At 36.1% G+C, this 19,881-nt stretch overlaps 4 protein-coding genes and 2 non-coding genes across 6 annotated transcripts; 5 read left to right on the top strand and 1 right to left on the bottom strand.

Moving 5' to 3' along the window:
* Window positions 1-538: 538 nt before the first annotated feature.
* On the top strand, window positions 539-4,239 carry LOC111455633 (hemK methyltransferase family member 2-like). The gene is made up of 3 exons (XM_023097374.1): window positions 539-833; window positions 2,035-2,827; window positions 3,965-4,239. The coding sequence occupies exon 2, from the start codon at window positions 2,044-2,046 to the stop codon at window positions 2,812-2,814; it is 771 nt and encodes a 256-aa protein (XP_022953142.1). The 5' UTR covers window positions 539-833; window positions 2,035-2,043; the 3' UTR covers window positions 2,815-2,827; window positions 3,965-4,239.
* A 1,212-nt stretch (window positions 4,240-5,451) lies between these two features.
* On the bottom strand, window positions 5,452-9,474 carry LOC111455013 (L-galactose dehydrogenase). Its single transcript, XM_023096523.1, has 5 exons — window positions 9,167-9,474; window positions 8,458-8,686; window positions 7,964-8,263; window positions 7,454-7,582; window positions 5,452-5,767 (listed from the first exon to the last, which is right to left on the bottom strand). Exons 1-5 carry the CDS (start codon window positions 9,346-9,348, stop codon window positions 5,636-5,638), a joined length of 972 nt encoding a protein of 323 aa, XP_022952291.1. The 5' UTR covers window positions 9,349-9,474; the 3' UTR covers window positions 5,452-5,635.
* A 1,065-nt stretch (window positions 9,475-10,539) lies between these two features.
* On the top strand, window positions 10,540-11,373 carry LOC111455016 (ERAD-associated E3 ubiquitin-protein ligase HRD1-like). Its single transcript, XM_023096525.1, has one exon. The coding sequence runs from the start codon at window positions 10,588-10,590 to the stop codon at window positions 11,293-11,295; it is 708 nt and encodes a 235-aa protein (XP_022952293.1). The 5' UTR covers window positions 10,540-10,587; the 3' UTR covers window positions 11,296-11,373.
* A 1,549-nt stretch (window positions 11,374-12,922) lies between these two features.
* Window positions 12,923-16,195, top strand: LOC111455015 (transcription factor bHLH25-like). Its single transcript, XM_023096524.1, has 5 exons — window positions 12,923-13,124; window positions 13,268-13,343; window positions 14,701-15,222; window positions 15,343-15,666; window positions 15,759-16,195. Exons 2-5 carry the CDS (start codon window positions 13,308-13,310, stop codon window positions 15,831-15,833), a joined length of 957 nt encoding a protein of 318 aa, XP_022952292.1. The 5' UTR covers window positions 12,923-13,124; window positions 13,268-13,307; the 3' UTR covers window positions 15,834-16,195.
* A 1,465-nt stretch (window positions 16,196-17,660) lies between these two features.
* TRNAV-AAC lies at window positions 17,661-17,734 on the top strand. Its single transcript has one exon. It is a non-coding gene; the product is annotated as a tRNA-Val (tRNA).
* Window positions 17,735-17,803: 69 nt separating this feature from the next.
* On the top strand, window positions 17,804-17,877 carry TRNAV-AAC. The gene has a single exon. It is a non-coding gene; the product is annotated as a tRNA-Val (tRNA).
* The last annotated feature ends 2,004 nt before the right edge of the window (window positions 17,878-19,881 follow it).

Raw genomic sequence — 19,881 nt, 5'->3', positions numbered from 1 at the left:
AATTACGTTGTTTTGACGATAAAATAATTGTGTCGATATATTTGAATCAAATTTAAAGGTAAAGGGTAGATGCAAAACTACCCATTTGAGCATTATTCAGTTGATTAATACATAGATTGTCTCTAAATCATTGTGACATAATTAAACTAATATCATAGTTCATGTGTATCATAAATAATTTAGCCTCGACATTTCATTTTTAGTAAAATTATATTAAAAAAACTTACCTTTATAATTCCTAATTCTTTAAAGCTTATAACGCTTGAATCCCGACAACTCTAATTTATTTATTTATTTATAGATTTTAAAAATACAATATTCTAAGGTTTTAAATTATAAATTTAATTAATGAATTTGATTGGTGTTAAGAAATCAATTTAAATTTTAAAAAATGATTTTTTTTTAAATTTATGGGACGCAAAATAAATAAAAAATAAAAAAAATAAAAGGATAATTTTTAAAATTTGTTTCAATATTCTTTTTTTAAGTAATAAAATTGTAATTTAACGTTAAATAAAATAATTGTAAAAACCTAAACCCCATTTTGCTTTCCCCTCCGTTTCCCCAGCCGCACACACATTTTCCTTCTTCTTCCTATCTCCACCCACTCCCCGCCGCCGCGTCCACTCGTCGGCGCTGCAACTTCACTGCCTCACCGCTCCTCTTTTACCTCCGCCGTATGACTCACTGCATTCTTCTGCAACTTCTCGTTGAGGGCCCAGCATTCAATCTTCCTCAATCCCACTGTTCACTTTCTGTCCCCCACCATTGATCCCTCTGTTTAGCCTTCCAGTTTGTTTCCCGTTTCCTCGCACCTCCGTTCTCCTTTCCTGGTATTGTATCTATTCTCTATCTTTCTTTTGATTTCAATTGCTCTTTTTTCAGTCTGATTGATTTTGTGTTTAATCGCTCGCTGAACTCCACTAATTTGTTTGAAATGTGTTTGTATAAAATTTATCTGTTTGTTGCTTTTTGCTCATGTGCTGGAATCCAAATCGAGTAGTTCGATTTTCTGGATGGTTTCCGAGAAAATTGAATCGATTTTGCTTCCATTTTACTTCTCGACTTGTTTTATCTGTCTTTTTCTTGTGTTCTTTTGAAAATGAGAAATCGGTGTTCAATTGCTGATTTAAGTGACGGTTCTGATATTGACCTGTAGGAACACATTAATATACCATAAATTTCCGGGAATTGCCCGGAGATTGTCCGGGAACCATCTGAGGAAAGAACTATTGAGATTCGTACATTCGGAAGTTGTGATCGGTTTTCTCAATACAAATTTTAATGGTTCTTATATAAAAGATTGTTCATTCCCCACCCTACTCTTAGAGATACACGGGTAAACACTTTGGTTATAGTGATTGACTACCATTCGTAGGTGTAGGAGAAGTTTTTCTCTTCGAATCACGTAAATCTTTGTGTCTTTTTGTTTAATTTCTGTTTGTGGGTATGTGAGTACGATCGATCTTACTTCCGCTTCCGCGACAACAATTGGGTACCATAACATTTTGGTTGTGGCATTTAGAGTACAATAATTGGTATCAAAGCATCAAAGGTTGTGGCATTACGACACAACAAGTGGTATCAGAGTATTGAAGGTTGTGGCGTTACGGCACAACAAGTGGTATCAAAGCATTGAAGGTTGTGGCGTTACGGCACAACAAGTGGTATCAAAGCATTGAAGGTTATGGCATTACGGCACAACATTTCCAATTAATCCACGGGATTCCTTTTGATCATTGATTCCCCTCCCCCATCCTTCTCCATTATTACATCGATTCCATGCAGAAAATGATATGGAGAGGACTTTTTTTTTGTTCATCTTGTTTTGGGTTTCCATCACAAGTACTCACTCTTGGCTACTTTCCTTGTTATTGAGAGAGTGCACTCAGCTATCTCCCTTGCTTGGATTTGGTTTCACTTCCTGCCACTCACTTTTTTTGGTGGCCTTTTCTTTTGGATACAATTGTTTCTTATGAACACACATATATTTTGACAATCGCTCATCTCTTATTATTCATATTTCCATGACAGGTCCAGCACATGTCCTCTTTCAGAACTGCTCAAATCCACCTAGTGAGTTCTCATCGTGAGGTTTATGAACCCTGTGATGATTCGTTTGCTTTGGTTGATGCACTTTTAGCTGAGAGAGTTAACTTGTTAAATCATCATCCAACATTGTGCTTCGAAGTTGGCTGTGGTAGTGGCTATGTTATAACATCTCTTGCTCTTATGCTGGGAAAGGAAGCTTCTGGGGCTCACTATATTGCTACAGACATCAATCCTCATGCCATTAGAGTCACCCAGGAGACTCTTGAAGCACATGGGGTTCATGCAGAGTTGGTATCCACTGACATTGCATCTGGTTTGGAGAAGCGACTGGCTGGATCAGTTGATGTATTGGTTGTGAATCCGCCCTATGTTCCGACGCCAGAGGACGAAGTGGGTCGTGATGGAATCGCCTCGGCTTGGGCGGGAGGGGAGAACGGCCGCAGTGTCATTGATAGGATATTGCCAGTTGCAGATGTTCTTCTGTCTGACAAAGGCTGGTTGTACATGGTTACCCTTACAGCCAATAATCCTTCTCAGATATGCCTTCAAATGAGAGAAAAGGGCTATGCTAGTAGAATCGTTGTGCAGAGATCAACTGAAGAAGAGAGTCTTCATGTGATAAAGTTTTGGAAGGATGCTGATCTTCAAGTTGATGGAAAAGAATCAACACATAAAATAGGCCCTGCAAGAGTTGTGGAGTCTCTAATTTCACAATTTCCTCGGCTCTCTTTTTGGAGAAACAACAGCAACACGAACAGATGAATGAGTCATTAGAGTACGTTTCTAGACCTGCACTTCTCATTTTGTGACCCATTGTTTTGATTTTAATCTTTTGAGCTTTTGTGTTTTCCTTTTTACACTCGACCGAGTAGCTGTTACTGAATGTCTCATTTTAGTGAAAGCAGTAAGCATCTGAGGGTCGCTGTTTCTCTTTTCGTAATGTGAGGGTCACAACTTACCGTTTTCCTAGTGAGATAGTTAATTTGTGACATTCTCCCTCACTTAAACTAGTCATCGTCCTTGATGGGGCACGACTGCTATTAGGTTGTGACATTCTCCCCCACTTAAACTAGTCATCGTCCTCGATGACTTATGGGGCACAACAACTATTAGGTTGTGATATTCTCCCCCACTTAAACTAGTCATCGTCCTCGATGACTTATGGGGCACAACAACTATTAGGTTGTGATATTCTCCCCCACTTAAACTAGTCATCATCCTCGATGACGTACTTGGGGCAAAACCACGGTTGGGTTGTGACATTCTCCCCCACTTAAACTAATCATCCTCGATGACTTACTTAGGGCAAAACCACTGTTAGGTTGTGACATTCTCCCCCACTTAAACTAGTCATCGTACTCAATGACTTACTTGGGGCATAGCCACTATTAGGTTGTGACATTCTCCCCCCACTTACTAGTCATCGTCTTCGACGACTTGGGGCACAACCACGCTTTGGATTGTGACACGCCGACCTTGTCAAGGTGATGCATACTACTTTGACCCATAAATGTTTTTGTTTTATTTCTACTTTTAACCATGTCTTAGAAAAACCAAGTCAAGTTTTTAAAGCTAAAAATAGTTTTCTAGCTTTAAAAAACTTATTTTTGTTTTTTTTTTTGGTATTACAGTAAGAAAATGGAGAGAAAATCAGTATAATTTTTAAGAAGAAAAGGTCAAATAGTTATCAAATGGGGTCATTCTCATTCTTAACTTTCACAACTTCCTTTTGTTTCATGCATGCAAGACCTGATCGATCCACTGATACTTCCGAAGTTTTGAAGTTAAAACCACTAGACTCATGCATTCCGTGTGTATAGTATTAGTTTTAGTTTTAACTGGGTAGATCGAAGATTGTATGGCGTATAGACTAATTTCAGTAGCCATCTTCTTGGTTGTGTCGGTGTTGCAGGACTCGAGACTCGGCCACACAGCCTCCATTGTTACAAGCAACAAGTCCAACCTTCCATTTTTGTGCATGCCAGAGGTTCATACTGTTTGTTTTTGTATACTCAAATACCTTTGTTTTGACCCTATAGCTGCTTAGAGATCTGCCATAGAAGTCATTACACAAACTATCACTTGCTGAGCTTGAAACTTCAAAGCTCTCTGTTCATAGGAAATGATAATTTCATGGACAAGATATTACTGAAGATCTATGAATTGGGTTGTTGCAGTTGCATTAAATGTCTTTCATATGCCATTTGTGACAATCTCAACTCAAACTAGTTCTAATCCATTTTTCCTGCTACATTTAATTTATTTTGTTTTATTTTATTTATTATTATTATTATTATTATTATTATTATTTAGTTTTCAAATTAAATTACAAATTTAATCCAGAGCAAATTGTAATTTAGTTTCTGTCCGTGTTAAAAGTTAGAATTTATTGTTTTGATGAAACCTCATAAATAGTTCATTATCTCAAAATTACCTCAAATTATCGAAGGAAAAATGAAATAAAATTAGAGATAGATAGAGAAATTGACATTAAATTTACCTTGATTTAGTCGAATTTGACTAACTTCCATACTCTCGTTATGAGTAAAAAACTAATTCAATAGTTTCCACGAATAAAGATTAAATCACTACTGTTACTTTTTGTCGAGAACAAGAACCAGAACCCTAGAACTCGATTAAAAAAACTTTCAAAAATAGATATATAAATCTAGTTACAAGACTGAAAAAGAGAATCTTATAAGTAAAGTTTCACTTATGGGTATGAAAGATACATTGTAGCTTAAAGTATGATATATCTTATAATTGATTGAAGTATATTGTATCGGCTGAAATTATCAAAGAAAAAATATATATATATATATTTCAAAAAAAATGAATTTAAGGTAATTAGAATTATTATTTTTCATTAAATTTTTATTTACTTTAGGTTACATTTATAGTATAAGAACGTGAAATGTCAGCCAGAATATTTGTGCTTTCTTTAACCATGACTAAGAATTGCGAATATTTCTATGTAGTTTAAGTTGCTTGTAGAATCATTCAAGCTCAACATAATCAATCTTGTTTGTGGAGTAATTTGAAACTCAAGTAAGTGTTCTTGCCTAAAAATATTTAATCAATAAATAATCATTCAAGCTAGACATGATCAATCTTGCTTGTGAGTGATTCGATTCTCAAACTAGTGTTTTTGTCTCGAGATATTCGATCAACAAAGTAATCCGAATCTTACTTCGTAGTGATTTCCATATCATTTGGTATCAGAGTCTTCCTATAGTTTGATTTCATGTCACGTGATAGCATGATAGCGAGGCCGAGAATTTAGTTCATAAATCATTTATTCAGTTAAAACATAAAACAAAACTCCAATTCGGGAGAGATAGGATCAAAGGACAACTACATCCCAGTCGTAAAACGACTAGTCTTATCTAAAATGCTACAGAAGAGAATGGGAATCGGGTTAAAGATAGCAGTTGATATACATTCATAACATGTTGATAGAACATTTTAAAGTTGGAGCATCGATAACCTACATCCATCAACATGTTATACATGATAGTTGTTCGCATGTTCTTTCATTTTTATTCAACATTCAACATTAAAAAGAAATTAGACATACCAGCAGTCAGCTCTGTTGGATTCCACTTGGCCATGTCTGATTCTTGACAGGGTGAAGGATAGCTTCAACCTCAGATAGAGTTTCCTCATCCCTACCAAAGGTGGCAAGTTCTTCAGCTGCAGCTACGTTTTCCTCCACCTGTTCCAAAATTTTTACAACTTGGTTAAGATTCTATGATGCAATCTTTGAAGAAGTTTGCAGCATGGTCACGAAGAAAATATGAACAAACGCTATATGTCAGCTCATCGAGATTGATTTTTAGGGCTTAAATCCAAGGGAGCTCAACATTGTATGAGAATAAATATTCACGACTCTCCACAATGGTATGATATTATCCACTTTGAGCATAAGCTCTCATGGATTTGCTTTGGGCTTCCCCAAAAGGTCTCATACCAATGGAGATAATATTCCTCACTTATAAACCTATGATCCTCCATTAAATTAACCAATGCGGGACTCATTCCCAATAATCCTCAACAATCCTCCAATGCGAGACTCATTCCCAATAATCCTCAACAATCCTCCAATGCGGGACTCATTCCCAATAATCCTCAACAATCCTCCAATGCGAGACTCATTCCCAATAATCCTCAACAATCCTCCAATGCGGGACTCATTCCCAATAATCCTCAACAATCCTCCCCTCGAACAAAGTACACTATAAGCCTCTCTTGAGGCTTATGGAGCTCTCGAACAACCTCTCCTTAATCGAGGCTCGACTCCTTTCTTTGGAGCCCTCGAACAAAGTACACCTTTTGTTCGACACTTTAGTCACTTTTTGACTTCACTTTAGAGGCTCACAATCTTTGTTCGATATTTGAGGATTCTATTGTCATGGCTAAGTTTAGGGCATGGCTCTGATACCATGTTAGAAATCACGACTCTCCACAATGGTATGATATTGTCCACTTTGAGCATAAGCTCTCATGGCTTTGCTTTGGGCTTCCCCAAAAGGCCTCATACTAATGAAGATAATATTCCTCACTTATAAACCCACGATCTTCCACTAAATTAACCAACGTGGGACTCACTCCCAATAATCCTCAACAATTTGGTCAACTCCCAATAATCCTCAACAATTTGGTCAACTCATAGGATTTTAACATTCTAGGTAGCAATATAGGATGAAAATTATACTTCGAAAAACTAGCTTCTCGTACTTAGTATTCAAACTAGCAACACGAAACTCCAACATTCTTTCTCCTTGGTCCTCTCTTGCTAACCATTTTTGCAATTCTGCTATAATCTTGATCAAAGCCAACAAGAGTGGATGCAGACTGTCATCAATCTCCTTTGACGTCATGGTGTGGGATGATCCCTCTAAAATTATTCTATATAATTAAATTTTTATTTCCAACCAAAAAGAAGGAACCAGTTCATAAATCTAAAGGTGAATAGTCTAATGACCTTTTAGGAACTATCCATCCATCAAAAAGAAGTTCATTTAACTTGCTCTCTGCTGTCCCAATTCCTTCCATACAAAAGTTCTCTTTTTGCCTATCCCTCCACCTTGTGTGGTCTGCTTGTATCGGTATATTTTCGTTGAATAAAGAAGTAATCTGGTTGACTTTTTTTATCCATGAAAGATAAACAATGTCGGAAAACAAGAACTTCCTCCTCATTGGTGTGGAGGCAAGTTTTTTCAACAACGAAGTAGGAGTAGTACAAGCATGGACCAGGAAATTACCAACTAATTGATACAGAATGAGTATATACACCATGGCATAGGGGCATGCCATGATCTTCGAAAAAGGAGATTGGACTCGAAAGATATTGAAAGAAATATCGACAAAGAATACTATAAATGTGATTATTGAAAGATACCTGTCTGACAGAGTTCATGCCAACCAGAACCGTTGAAATATCTTTGTTTGACAGACTGTATTGGAGGGCTAACTTTGAAATATGTTTTCCTTTCTTTTTACAATGAGCAGCTGCAGCTTGGCATGCAGACTGAAGCCATTTAAATTAGAGAACAATATCAGAATCCAATGTAAAGCCAAAGCTCAAACAAAACACAGTTCGAAAAAATAAAAGATAAAATCACAGCACTAGAACAAATGGTTTTGGGTTAGTTTGTATGGTTGAATGAACTAGTCATTACTGCATACTATAATCAACACCTAGAAATTATTTTCATTTCAAGAGATAAAGTTTCCACGATGGGACCTAAACGCCATAAGAGTAAAGAACGAGAAATGTACTCCTCCAAACAAACGTGTTTTCTTTGCATGACATCAGTCAACTGAAAGTGCTTTCCCTGCATAAGCTTTTAAGTTTCACAATTCAACTATGGAGCTAATGAAAGGAAGGGGGGGGGGTGAGAAACTGTACCTTCAATTCTGGTGAAGCTGGGTGCCATTCTGGGGGACCATAATCAGTTAGAAGTCCCATTGCTAGAGGAGACGCACTGATTATTCCAATCTCCTTACTCTTTAAGTAAGGTAGCAAATCTAACAATGTTGAATCGTTAATACTGTAGTGACAATATGAAAGAATCACATCAATGGAGCCAGGTGGCACTCGATCAAGCACATACGTAAAAATTTCCAATGGAAGTCCCGTAATACCAATGAAACGAATCTTCCCAGCTTCCCTCAGCTTTTGAAGTGCAGGAATCGTTTCGTTCACAACCTGAAATAAATTTTAGCGGCTGAAGATCCACTTTTTACTTGATATTATAATGCCAATAACCATGTTCATAGCTTTTTAGAACTCAAGGACAAAGTTGTACAACCTATAAGACAAATCCTGTCCATGCAAGGTCACATGACCATGTTAATAACTAAAATTCAATGGTCAATGAGTTCTTAAGAAAAGTAACAAACCTGATCAAGAGATCCAAATTCGATATCATGGCAATGCAGTATATCGACATAATCTAGTTGTAGCCTAGCCAAACTCTCATCAATGCTCCTTGTCACCCTCTCAGCACTGAAATCAAAACCCTCAGCATATCTACCACACTTTGTTGACACTATATATTCACTCCTCGGAACATCTAGAGCTTTTAGTCCCTTACCAAGCATCTTTTCTGATAAGGTCCCTCCATAGTACCTTCACGCATGTCGTCGAAGAGGCAAACCCAAATTCAGTGCTAGAGCCAGAAATCACATAGAAGATAACCAAACTAGCCCTTACATATCCTTACCGATGAACTAAACATATAAAAAATGGAATGATTTATATTTTCCGAAAGCCATTGGCTCTTCCATATCTAAACTTTCAATAACATCAAATCAGACATCAAACCTGGATACACGTAGCAATATTTCAAATCTTCGTTACAACTTACATTTACCTAAACAAATCTCAACAAAAAAGCAACACAGAACTTCCTAGAGCCAAATCGAGCCAACAAATTTCAACGAAAATCAAGCATGCACAAAGTCAAGTCCAAACAAATGAACATGCAAGACCAAGCATTGAACAAATTCTCAAACTCTAGCTCTATTGTTTGATGTAGAAACTCGTCAATTTCATAAGAAAGCCTCTCTCACTAAGTAAATAGGAAAACAACAGTTACGAATTCCATACGGAGAGGTGTCGAAGAAGTTGATGCCAAGACGAAAGGCTTCACGAACGGAGGCGACGGCATCCTCCTCAGAAACAGGGCCGAAGACGCTGCCGAGAGGCGAGGCACCAAAGCCGACACTGCTGGTTTTGAGGCCGGTGTTCCCCAGCTTCCGAAGCTGGAGCTTGGGATAAGAAGCCGCCATTGATTCCGATGAAGCTCTCAGAATTGGGAACAGAGTACGATCTTCCCGGGAAAGGAAGTGACAAAGGGGATTCCGATTTTGGAAGAAAAACGCCAAGTTGAGGGACCGGGTTCCAGATGAGGCACTGCTGTATAGCCGCTAGGACAATTAAACAAATTCGTTTCCAAAAGGGCATTTTAGACATTTACTAAATCAAATTTTAATTTTACCATTTGAGACTTTTCTTACCATTTATACCCTGGTTAATTTTCAAAACAAAATCTAAAAAAATACTTTAAAATATTAGACGAACACGGCCTTCCCCAATGGTATGATATTGTCCACTTTGAGCATAAAACCTCATGACTTTGCCATAATCATTCCCTAAATTAGCTGATGTGGGACTTTCATCATCCAACACCTCCCCCCACTCCTCAAATGATTCATTTGTTCGATATTTGAGGATCTATTAGCACAACTAATACCATGTTAGACGAACACGACTCTCTGCAATGGTATGATAATGTCCACTTTGAGCATAAGCTCTCTTGGCTTTGCTTTGTGTTTCCCCAAAAGGTCTCGCACCAATGGAGGAGGGATTCCTTGATTATAAACGCATGATCATTCCCTAAATGGAACTTTCATAACCCAACTTAAAAAACTACTGATATTTTATTTAAAAAATATTTTTGAATCATTTCAAAAATATCCTCCAACTTTTTAAAAGATTTCAAAAATATTTTGTATTATATTTAAAAAAAAATGCTTATTTTAAAAGTAGAATTAATACTCTTTATCCTTGTAAAAAAAAATTAAAAATCTTACTGTTAATATATGGATGAAAACTATTTATCAAGCACTTTATAGGTTATCTTAAAAATCTTACTGTTAATATATGGATGAAAACTATTTATCATGCACTTTATAGGTTATCTTCGAAACTTCTCGGTAAGTATAAATAAATAAATATATATATATATTTGAAGTTTTAAAGTTATTATTGAAAATTTAAAAATATTTTTTTTGATTTAGCCCTATTTTACGAGCAAAAAATAAATAGAATAAATATTATATATATATATATATATATATATATATATTATAGAAGATTTAAAAGGAGGAGGATGAATAAAATATTTTAAAAATAAATTAAGAAAAGGAAATAAAAGAAACAACCGAATTTGGAAACCCATAGATTTATATATTTATTTCACAAAGTTCTGATTCAAATTCCGCGCAGAAGCTTTCCAGATCTCTTCAATGGAACATCAAATCTCTCGATACGAAAACCTGGTGGTGGAAGTACTTACAGATCTTCCGACGCCGTCACGAATTCCAAAACATCCGTCGCGAATCGAACACATCGGCCTAATCTTCACTCTCCGTCGCCGTCGCAGCCACTTCGAGGTATCGGAGAACGGCGAACGACGACTAATCCAGCAGCGAGAAACCCTAAAAATTCCACTCTGCGACAATCAATTCCGCGCCGAAATCTTCAATCGAGACGACGATTCTCTGTTCCACAGCCTCTCTTGCAGTTTCCAGAACTTCAAACCAGAAATCGACGCGGAACCGGTAGCCGATGCCCTAATCGAGCGGTGGATTGAAATTAGGGACGAAGCGAATTCGAGAAGCTCGGACAGAGTGTTTCCGATGACGGTGAATTTGACGATGTGGCACATTGTGGCTCGGTATGAAATCGGCGTCGGTAGCGGTGGAGACGGCTGCGGAATGGTGCCGGCGTGCGGCGGCGCGGTTGCGAAGATGTTGAGGAGATTGAAGAGGGAAGATGAAGTGGATGGAATTTGTGTGATCTGTTTGGATGAATTGAAGAACAAGAAGAAGAAGAATGGAAGATTTGGTTTACAAATGCCTTGTTTACATGTGTTTCATGGGAATTGCATTGAAGATTGGTTGAAGAATAGCCATTATTGTCCAATTTGTAGATTTGAAGTGCCAATCCAATAGAATTCTCAATTGTTTTAGGTTTAGTTTGATCATTACTAGGGTTTCAATTTGATAGCAATCTCACTTTTAGTTCGCTTTTGGTTCATAGGTTTTTCATATACTCGATTGGTTGAACTAAATCTGTATGAGTCTCGTCACTCCTATCTCATCTCTCACTCGTCTCCCTCTCCAATAAGTGGTAATTACTTATATACTATCATGAGAAACTATACAGATGGATGAGACTCGACTTGATTGACTAAACGTCAATTCATATCAGGTAGAGGTAAAGTCTCCCAGAACTCCTGCTATGAACCACCAGATAATTGTAATTATCCACTTCCTTGCTTCCTTAAGCCACCATTCAGGAGTCGAGGTTGAATTATCGGAGATCTATTGAGGCAGAAGACTAGAGAAGGAAGCACTTAGGTTTCTTCGAAACAAAGAAGAATAGAAATTCTTCTATTTGATGAATACGGGAGGACTAGACATAACTTGCTTAAACCCGAATTTGCGTTGAAAGAACGGACGTCATAACATAATTAAAAAGTAATGATTTAGGTCTCACAGATACACGTTGCATACTCGTGTATAAATATCTTAGTATTCTTAATATTCTAACTTTGTCAACATCTGTGGTATAATCAATCATGTTCGTCGATTTTAATTATTATAATTTACTTTGGACTTTGAAATTTAAATACTTTTTAAAAAAATTCCACAAATATCCATCAACGTCGATATTTATCAAAATTTTTAAAAAAATTAAAACTTTAAAATATGAGTCGGTATTGACATTTTAAATATTTAATAATTTAATTCAACTTTGTTTATATAAATAATATATTGATTCTATATAAATATAATGAAAGAGGAATTAAAAGAAATATATTGGAAATAAATAAATAAATCATTTATGTGCCACACGCTTAATCAATTAAATATTCTTAATATTCATCCATGTCAACATTTTTTTCAATATTTTAATAAATAATAATTCAAGAAAAAATCAACGCTATTTCTTTTTTAATTGAATTAACATCAGTTATATAAGTTAATATATAAACATCGATGAAATAGGAATATATCAACAAAAGTATTCTCGTTTGAATATAAATACGAACGTGAACTAAATTTATAGGTATATTTATGCGTATATAATTGATTATAATATTCTAATTAATCGAGATACGATAAAGTTAACTAACTTAGATTAAAGATAACTATTTAACTTGGCGGAGATTTGCCTCGAACCAGGTAGAAATTTTGGGAAAAGAAAGAGGGGAGTCTTGTCCATTGGCTAAATAGGCTGAAACAAACAATTAAATTCCTGAGTAGCAGATGCGTTTTAAAATCGTGAAGCTTACGATGATACGTAATAAGTCAAAGCGGAGACAATATTTGTTAGCTCTAAGCTTAGGCTGTTATAATATTCTTCATCCCAACCCTGTTTTGGGAAGATGAAGATTGAGATAGTCAACCCCGATCCCGTGACATGTCAAACTTAGAGTAGAAGGTTGCCATAGCTACATCCATAGCTTGTTTATTAATCTTTGAAGTGTGAATCCTTAGCCATAATTGCAGCAATATTATAATCTCAAAAGAATTGGGAACTTATTTTAATGAATCATCAACACATTTAACCAAAATTTCAAAAGCTAGTCGGTGAAGTTGCTCTCACAAAGTCCACAAAACAACAAAAAGAATCGCAAATCAGCTATCATTTTGTCATCCAAGAGTGACCCATTACTTATTCTCCAATTTTCTTGAACAATAAAGGTTGAAAAAGGCTCTCCATGTCGATTTCCTCTCTGGGTTTCGACGAATTCAAGGTTTTCGACATTGTTAAGGTTCTTTCCCCTTTTTCTGAAAATGGGTTTATGTTTGTTTTCATGGGTTCTTGTAGATTCTCCATTGTTGTGGGACTATTCTTGATGGGCTGTGGAGAAAATTAGGGTTCGTGAATTGACCCTGTTTGTGCTTGCTTTTGCAGTTCAGAGAAGCTTAGTTTTGGAGAAGAAGGAGCTTTTTGAATGGAGAGATCATCTATGGTGGTTTTTTCTGAGATGGTAAGAGGATTTGATGAACTGAATGCTACTTTGGAACTTGTTTGTGTGTGGTTATGTAAAATCTCTTTAAGAATATGTGAGATCGCAAGTCTGTTGGAGCGGGGAACAAAACATTCATTATAAGGGCGTGGAAATATCTCCCTACAAGACGTGTTTTAAAGACTTTAAGGGGAAGCCTGAAAGGGAAAGTCGTATCTGTTAGTGGTGGGCTTGGCTGTTACAAATGGTATTAGAGCCCGGCACCGAACGATATGCCAGTGAGGGCGCTGGTCCCTAAGGAGGTGGATTGTGAGATCCCACATCAGTTGGAGAGAAGAACAAAGCATTCCTTATAAGGGTGTGGAAACATCTCCCTAGCAAATGAGTTTTAAAGACTTTGAGAGGAACCCCGAAAGGAAAGTCTAAAGAGGACAATATCTGCTAGCGGTGGGCTTGGACTGTTACAAATGGTATCAGAGCCAAACACCGAGTAATGTGCTAGTGAAGACGCTGGCCTCCAAGGGGGGTGGATTGTGAGATCTCACCTCAGTTGGAGAGGAGAACAAAGCATTTCTTATAAGCACATGGAAACATCTCCCTAGCAGACGCGTTTTAAAGACCTTGAGGGGAAGCCCCCAAAAGGGAAAGCCCAAAGAGGCCCAAAGAGGACAATATCGGTAAGCGGTGTGCTTGGGTTGTTACAAATGGTATCAGAGCCAGACACCGAGCAATGTGCCAGCGAGGACGTTGAGTCCCCAAGGGGGGTGGATTGTGAGATCCCACATTTGTTGGAAAGGAGAACAAAGCATTTCTTATAAGGGTATGGAAGCATCTCCCTAGCAAATGAGTTTTAAAGACTTTGAGAGGAACCCCGAAAGGGAAAGTCCAAAGAGGACAATATCTACTAGCGGTAGGGTTGGGCTGTTACAAATGGTATCAGAGCCAGGCACCGAATGATCCGAGCGATGTGTCAGCAAGGATGCTAAGTCCCCAGGGGGTGGATTGTGAGATCCCACATCGATTGGAGAGGGGAACAAAGTATTCCTTATAAGGGTCTAGAAACATCTCCTTAACAGACGGGTTTTAAAAATCTTGAGGGAAAACCCAAAAGGGAAAGTCTAAAGAGGACAATATCTGGTAGCAGCGGTGGACTTGGGTAGGAGTTCCTATGTTTGAAATTAGTTATGTCTTGTTCTTATGTCCTATGTTCGAATATGATTATGCCTTGTTCCTATATTCGAATCTGGTTATGTCTTGTTCTTCCTATAATTAGGGACGTGTTAAGAACGTGCATATCTTAAACTCGATAGTGTTGTTCTTGAAAACGTTTGGATTATGAAAGGAAATGAGACATTGATGAAGTCTATATCCATCTTAGGGAATGGAGGACAATGGCTTTGTCAATCAGTGGCAGAAGAGCTCAATAGATGAGCTTGGCGTCCCATTAGCAGCAGCTTTTGGGGAGGATTTGCAGCATTCTTATGCTCAGTCAAACATCGATCAGAAGGCTTCTTTAAACCGTTCTCACAACGCCATACTCGGGTATGTGAAACAGCTCAAGAGTGATGGATGGAGTTCATATCAAACGAATAATCATTCGTCAAACTCACCAGTCGTTTCGTATCCGACCGCGTCTGTTTCGGCTTCCAACTACATGAACCAAATGGACTTCACGAGGCCGAAAGAGGAGGTCGTGTGTCCTCGGAGTATTAGCAACCTCCCTTCTGATATGTTGGTTTCTCAGGACACATTACGCCACCCGAGCCATGGAACGAAAAGTACCTCTACAAACAGTAGAATCCCACAGGCTCAAGATCACATTCTTGCAGAGCGGAAACGTCGAGAGAAGCTTAACCAGCGGTTTATCGCTTTGTCTGCTATAGTTCCTGGCCTAAAGAAGGTAATGATTCTTATTTTTTCCCGTTACTGTTCTTTTAGTTTTCGAGTTTTTTGCATCGATAGTTGATCCGTTAAACGAAAAGAAACGTTTGAACTCGGTTTTTTCCTTTGCTGCTGATAGATGGACAAGGCTTCAGTTCTTGGAGATGCCATTAAGTACCTTAAACAGCTCCAAGAGAAAGTGAAGATACTAGAGGAACAAACCCGCAGGAAAGACATCGAATCCGTGGTATTCATCAACACATCAAACGAGGAAGACGACCCACTTCCCGAGATCGAAGCAAGATTATGTGACAAAAACGTCCTTATAAGAATACACTGCGAGAAAAAGAAAGATGTCATAGAGAACACAGTTGCTGAAATTGAAAAGTTGCACCTTACAATAGTCAACAGCAGTGTAATGTCAGTTGGGAGTTATGCTCTCGACATAACCATTATCGCTCAGGTAAAAAACTACCCCGAACAACTATGTCGATATCTTGATCTGTCTACGTGCAAACACGGGGCTGTTTCTTGAAACGGTTCACCTTTTTGCAGATGGATAACGAGTTCTGTATGACGTTAAAGGACCTCGTGAGAAAGTTGCAGTCGACTTTGCGCTCGTTCGAATGAGAACGAGCCTGCTGTTTCTTGAACTGTTCGCCTTTCTTTCTTAAGGTGTTATGTTTACAGGGCTGTGATGTTGCACCAAATTTGGAGCAATAACCTTGAAGGAGACCAGTTGGGAGATTCACATTTGAGGTTGGTTTTTTGTTGTGTTTGGTTTTTGCCTGAGAAATCATGTTCTGTCAGTCACCTACCTGTGTTCATTAGAAGTGTTCATCTCACAGCTTGTTTGGAGGGTTTTTTCCCATTGGTTTTTTTACTTCTGTTGGTGTTTTAGAGGCATCCTTGGAAAAGTTAGTGACTTTGGTTTGTAATGCATTGTTTGGAAGTGATGAAATAGTTCAAAACTTTGCTCTTTTTTGTTACAAGTTTAGTCTTTGAACTATCGAAGGGATTCATCGGTCCTTTGTGGATTTGTCCTACGAGCGATGGTATAAGAAGAATTTAGCAAACTTGGTTATGAAGTTCTAGGTCTTATTGCTCTTTGCATTGTCTCCTAATGATGCACGAGAGTTTGTCTTCCTTCCCCTTCTCTCTATCGTCCTTCATTCATGTAATAGCTCGAGCCCACTATTAGTAGATATTATCCGCTTTGACCCGTTAGGTATGGTCGTCAGCCTCACAGATTTTAACATGTCTTCCAGGAAGAGGTTTTCATACTCTCATAAAGAATGTTTTGTTCCTCTCTTCAACTGATGTGGGATCTCACACTTCATTTAGTAGGTCATCTTGAAACGGCAAGTACAGGGATCAAATAGACATAGAAGTATATTAGATAATAGGGGGTGGTACGGGTATGAAGACACAGTTGGTCTCAAGCTCGAACGTCGTCACTATAGGGAGAAGCGCATGTTGTGACACTCTCCCTTGAGGGTGTCGTAGAGAACTTTGACGTTTTATCCTTTAAAATATTGAATTCTACCCTAATGTAATAAAAAAAAATTCAATTATCTCGAATTGATGTATCGTTTTGAATATCTTATATAGAATTATGTCAAGCAAAGAATAAATTTCCGTTACTAATTTAAACTACTTGGGTATTTCATTAATATCTTATTAAAATTATTTGTAAATCTTTTGTTATGAAATGAAAATTATATATTTTTTAAATAGATATGTTAATAAATAAAAAAGAATCGAAGTGGTGTCGTGGTGTAGTTGGTTATCACGCCAGTCTAACACACTGAAGGTCTCCGGTCCAAGTTTGGGCGTTAGCGAGTCATAGGTTCAACCATAGGAGAAAGAAAAAATCGAAAAAGAAAATGATCTATGTAAAAGTATTTTTTAATAATAAAAATATTTCTGAATTTTAATTTTTTTTCCGAAAGTTTCAAGTATTTTTTAAAAAACTTTTAAAAATTTAAAAATATTTTTGAAACAAAACGACTATAATTTTCCTAGGATTCAGACTTTTTTAATTAAAAATTTTGATATTTTAAAAATTCACGAATCTATTAAATACAATTAAAATAAGGTTCTATTCAACGTCAAATATTCATTTATATCTGATTTATTATTATTTTTAATAAGTTTGTAAGATATATATATAAAAAGAGTGTTGGTATCTATCTTACTCAATATCTAAGACGTTCATGTCGTCTTTATTCATCCACGAACATTATCTTTTTAAATACGTTAGAAACTTATTTCAAGTACCCATAACATAAAGATTTACTAACAAATAAATTAATTTTATAAAATGATATAAGAGAATAAATTTCAGTTACTAATTTAAACTATTTTCATTAATATTTTCTTACAATTAGTTGGGAATATTTTGTTATAAAATAAATCTTTATCTTTTTGCAAAACTAAATACGTGACTACCAAAATGGTGTCGTGGTGTAGTTGGTTATCACGTCAGTCTAACACACTGAAGGTCTCCGGTTCAAGTCCGGGCGACGCCATTTTAATTCACTATTTTATTCATATGTAATTCCATTTTTAATTTAAAAAGAAATGCAATTTTCATCAACGGTGTCGTGGTGTAGTTGGTTATCACGTCAGTCTAACACACTGAAGGTCTCCGGTTCGAGTCCGGGCGACGCCAATTTTATTTTTCTATTTTATTAATGTATAAAGAATGAATTTTTTTTTTAAAAAAAAACACTTTTTAACGAGGAATACTAATAATTTGGGATCATTTGGTAATTGTTATATTCATGAAACAATGCATCCTATATAAATTCATTTGGTAATTATTATGTGAACGGAAGCCAGTCTAAATAAATTCATAACTCAATCCAAGTTATGACACCCAAGTCAAGAAGGGATACGTGAATGAACTAAAATCACATCCGAATTCGAGCGATCCTAAGAATAGAATGACTAAGAAAGATGGAAAGGAAATGAATGAAAGCTACTACCTATATCAACAAGGTGTATTTTCTTTTTCGGTAGCTCAATCATAAGAACTTTATAAACGTGCTTTATTTAGAGTAATTCCATGTTTGGGTGACCTATGCATTTCTTGAGACTGATGCATGTGAATGAAGACAAAACATTCTAGAAGAACTCGTGTTGGTCTGTAGGGAGTAGTCTTCATTCTTAAGAAATGAAGAGAATGAACATGTTTGACATACCATCACACCGATGTGAGATCTTGCCATTTAGCTATCCACCACATTGTCCTATTTGAGCTAACCTTATACTAATTAGGAATGATCCAATAAAGACAAGGATGGTTAGGTCTCATCTAGTTATAGCAACTATCCAACTCTAATAATTGTTGAAACTACGACCATACCACCAACTTTATCAACCATATAACGCTCATTTTCAAAGTTATTTGAGCTAATCTTATACTAATTAGATTCACTCCTCTAGGGTTTTCATATCGATCCAACACGTGTCAGAGAAGATTTGAATAAGGTACACAGTTCTATTATGTCCAGATCGACATGACTTCGACTTGGTACTAGCTTAAACATCAGAGCGTATTGGGCAAACACTATACAGGTACAGGTTTCTGTCTTACAAGTTTATTAAGATAAACAACGAGTAGAACACTTGATCAAAACCACGCAAACTCGATACTAACTTAAGCATCCGTATCAAACAAAACACTGTACAGGTACGAGATTCTGTCTTACAAGTTTATTATTAAGATAAATAGCGAGTAGAACACTGGATCAAAACCACGCATCACCATTAATTTGTATACGTCTCGAAACCCAACTCCAGTAAATAAACATATGGGCTATGAAAAATAGATGAATTTTATTATAAAAATGTGAATTGATGAAATAATTAAGAAATGATTATAATAACTTTTTTTTCTGACACCTTTGACTAAAATCAGAGCATGAAGTTGACTGATGTAAACAGAATCTTGTTCTTTAAGAAAAACAAACCTTAACACTTCACTGACACTTGGATTGTCGGTGCCCAATCCCAAATAATAATAATAATAATAATAATAATAATATCAATTTTTGTTTTAAAATTTTAAACTAATAAAAATAATTTTAAACGTGGTATTTTATCTAAAAAATATTTTTGAATTTTAAAAAATTTCAATAATATTTTTAAATTTATTTATTTATTATTTCTCACTTTAACTTAAAAATATTGATTTAGAAGCGGTGGGTATAAATTTTAGGGTCGGTTAACCTCAATGGTACAATTAGATCTACAAAAAAAAAAAGACGATTTTTAGCTATAATTATTAAAAAGTTTAGCGATAATTTGTCTGCAATGCAACCAAAATTCATCATTAAGTATGAATTATTAGAGACGTTTTATAGGACTAATTTCATGTTAGGATAAGCGTAATTGTGCGGTTGAAAAAAATTTAATTTTATTTCATAAATTAATTTAAAAATAAGTTATTTATTTATTTATTTTCATAAATTCATGATTTTGAAGGAAAATAATTAATTTAGTATATTATTACTAAAATATTTATAAAATAAAAAGTCACAAAATTTAATGAAAAAGCAAAAAAAAAAGTCAATATAGTTTGAATTAAGTCAAAGAGGTTGTTGGGCCATGGCCCACCTTTGTCCAAAAATATTTGACCTTTTATTTATTTGTTTATTTAGATTACTTATTA

The sequence above is a fragment of the Cucurbita moschata genome, unplaced genomic scaffold (genome assembly GCF_002738365.1).
Source record: "Cucurbita moschata cultivar Rifu unplaced genomic scaffold, Cmos_1.0 Cmo_Scf00017, whole genome shotgun sequence".
Lineage (NCBI taxonomy): Eukaryota > Viridiplantae > Streptophyta > Magnoliopsida > Cucurbitales > Cucurbitaceae > Cucurbita > Cucurbita moschata.
The sequence above is the reverse complement of the archived record's forward strand: the minus strand, read 5'-3'. Positions and strand labels throughout refer to the sequence as shown.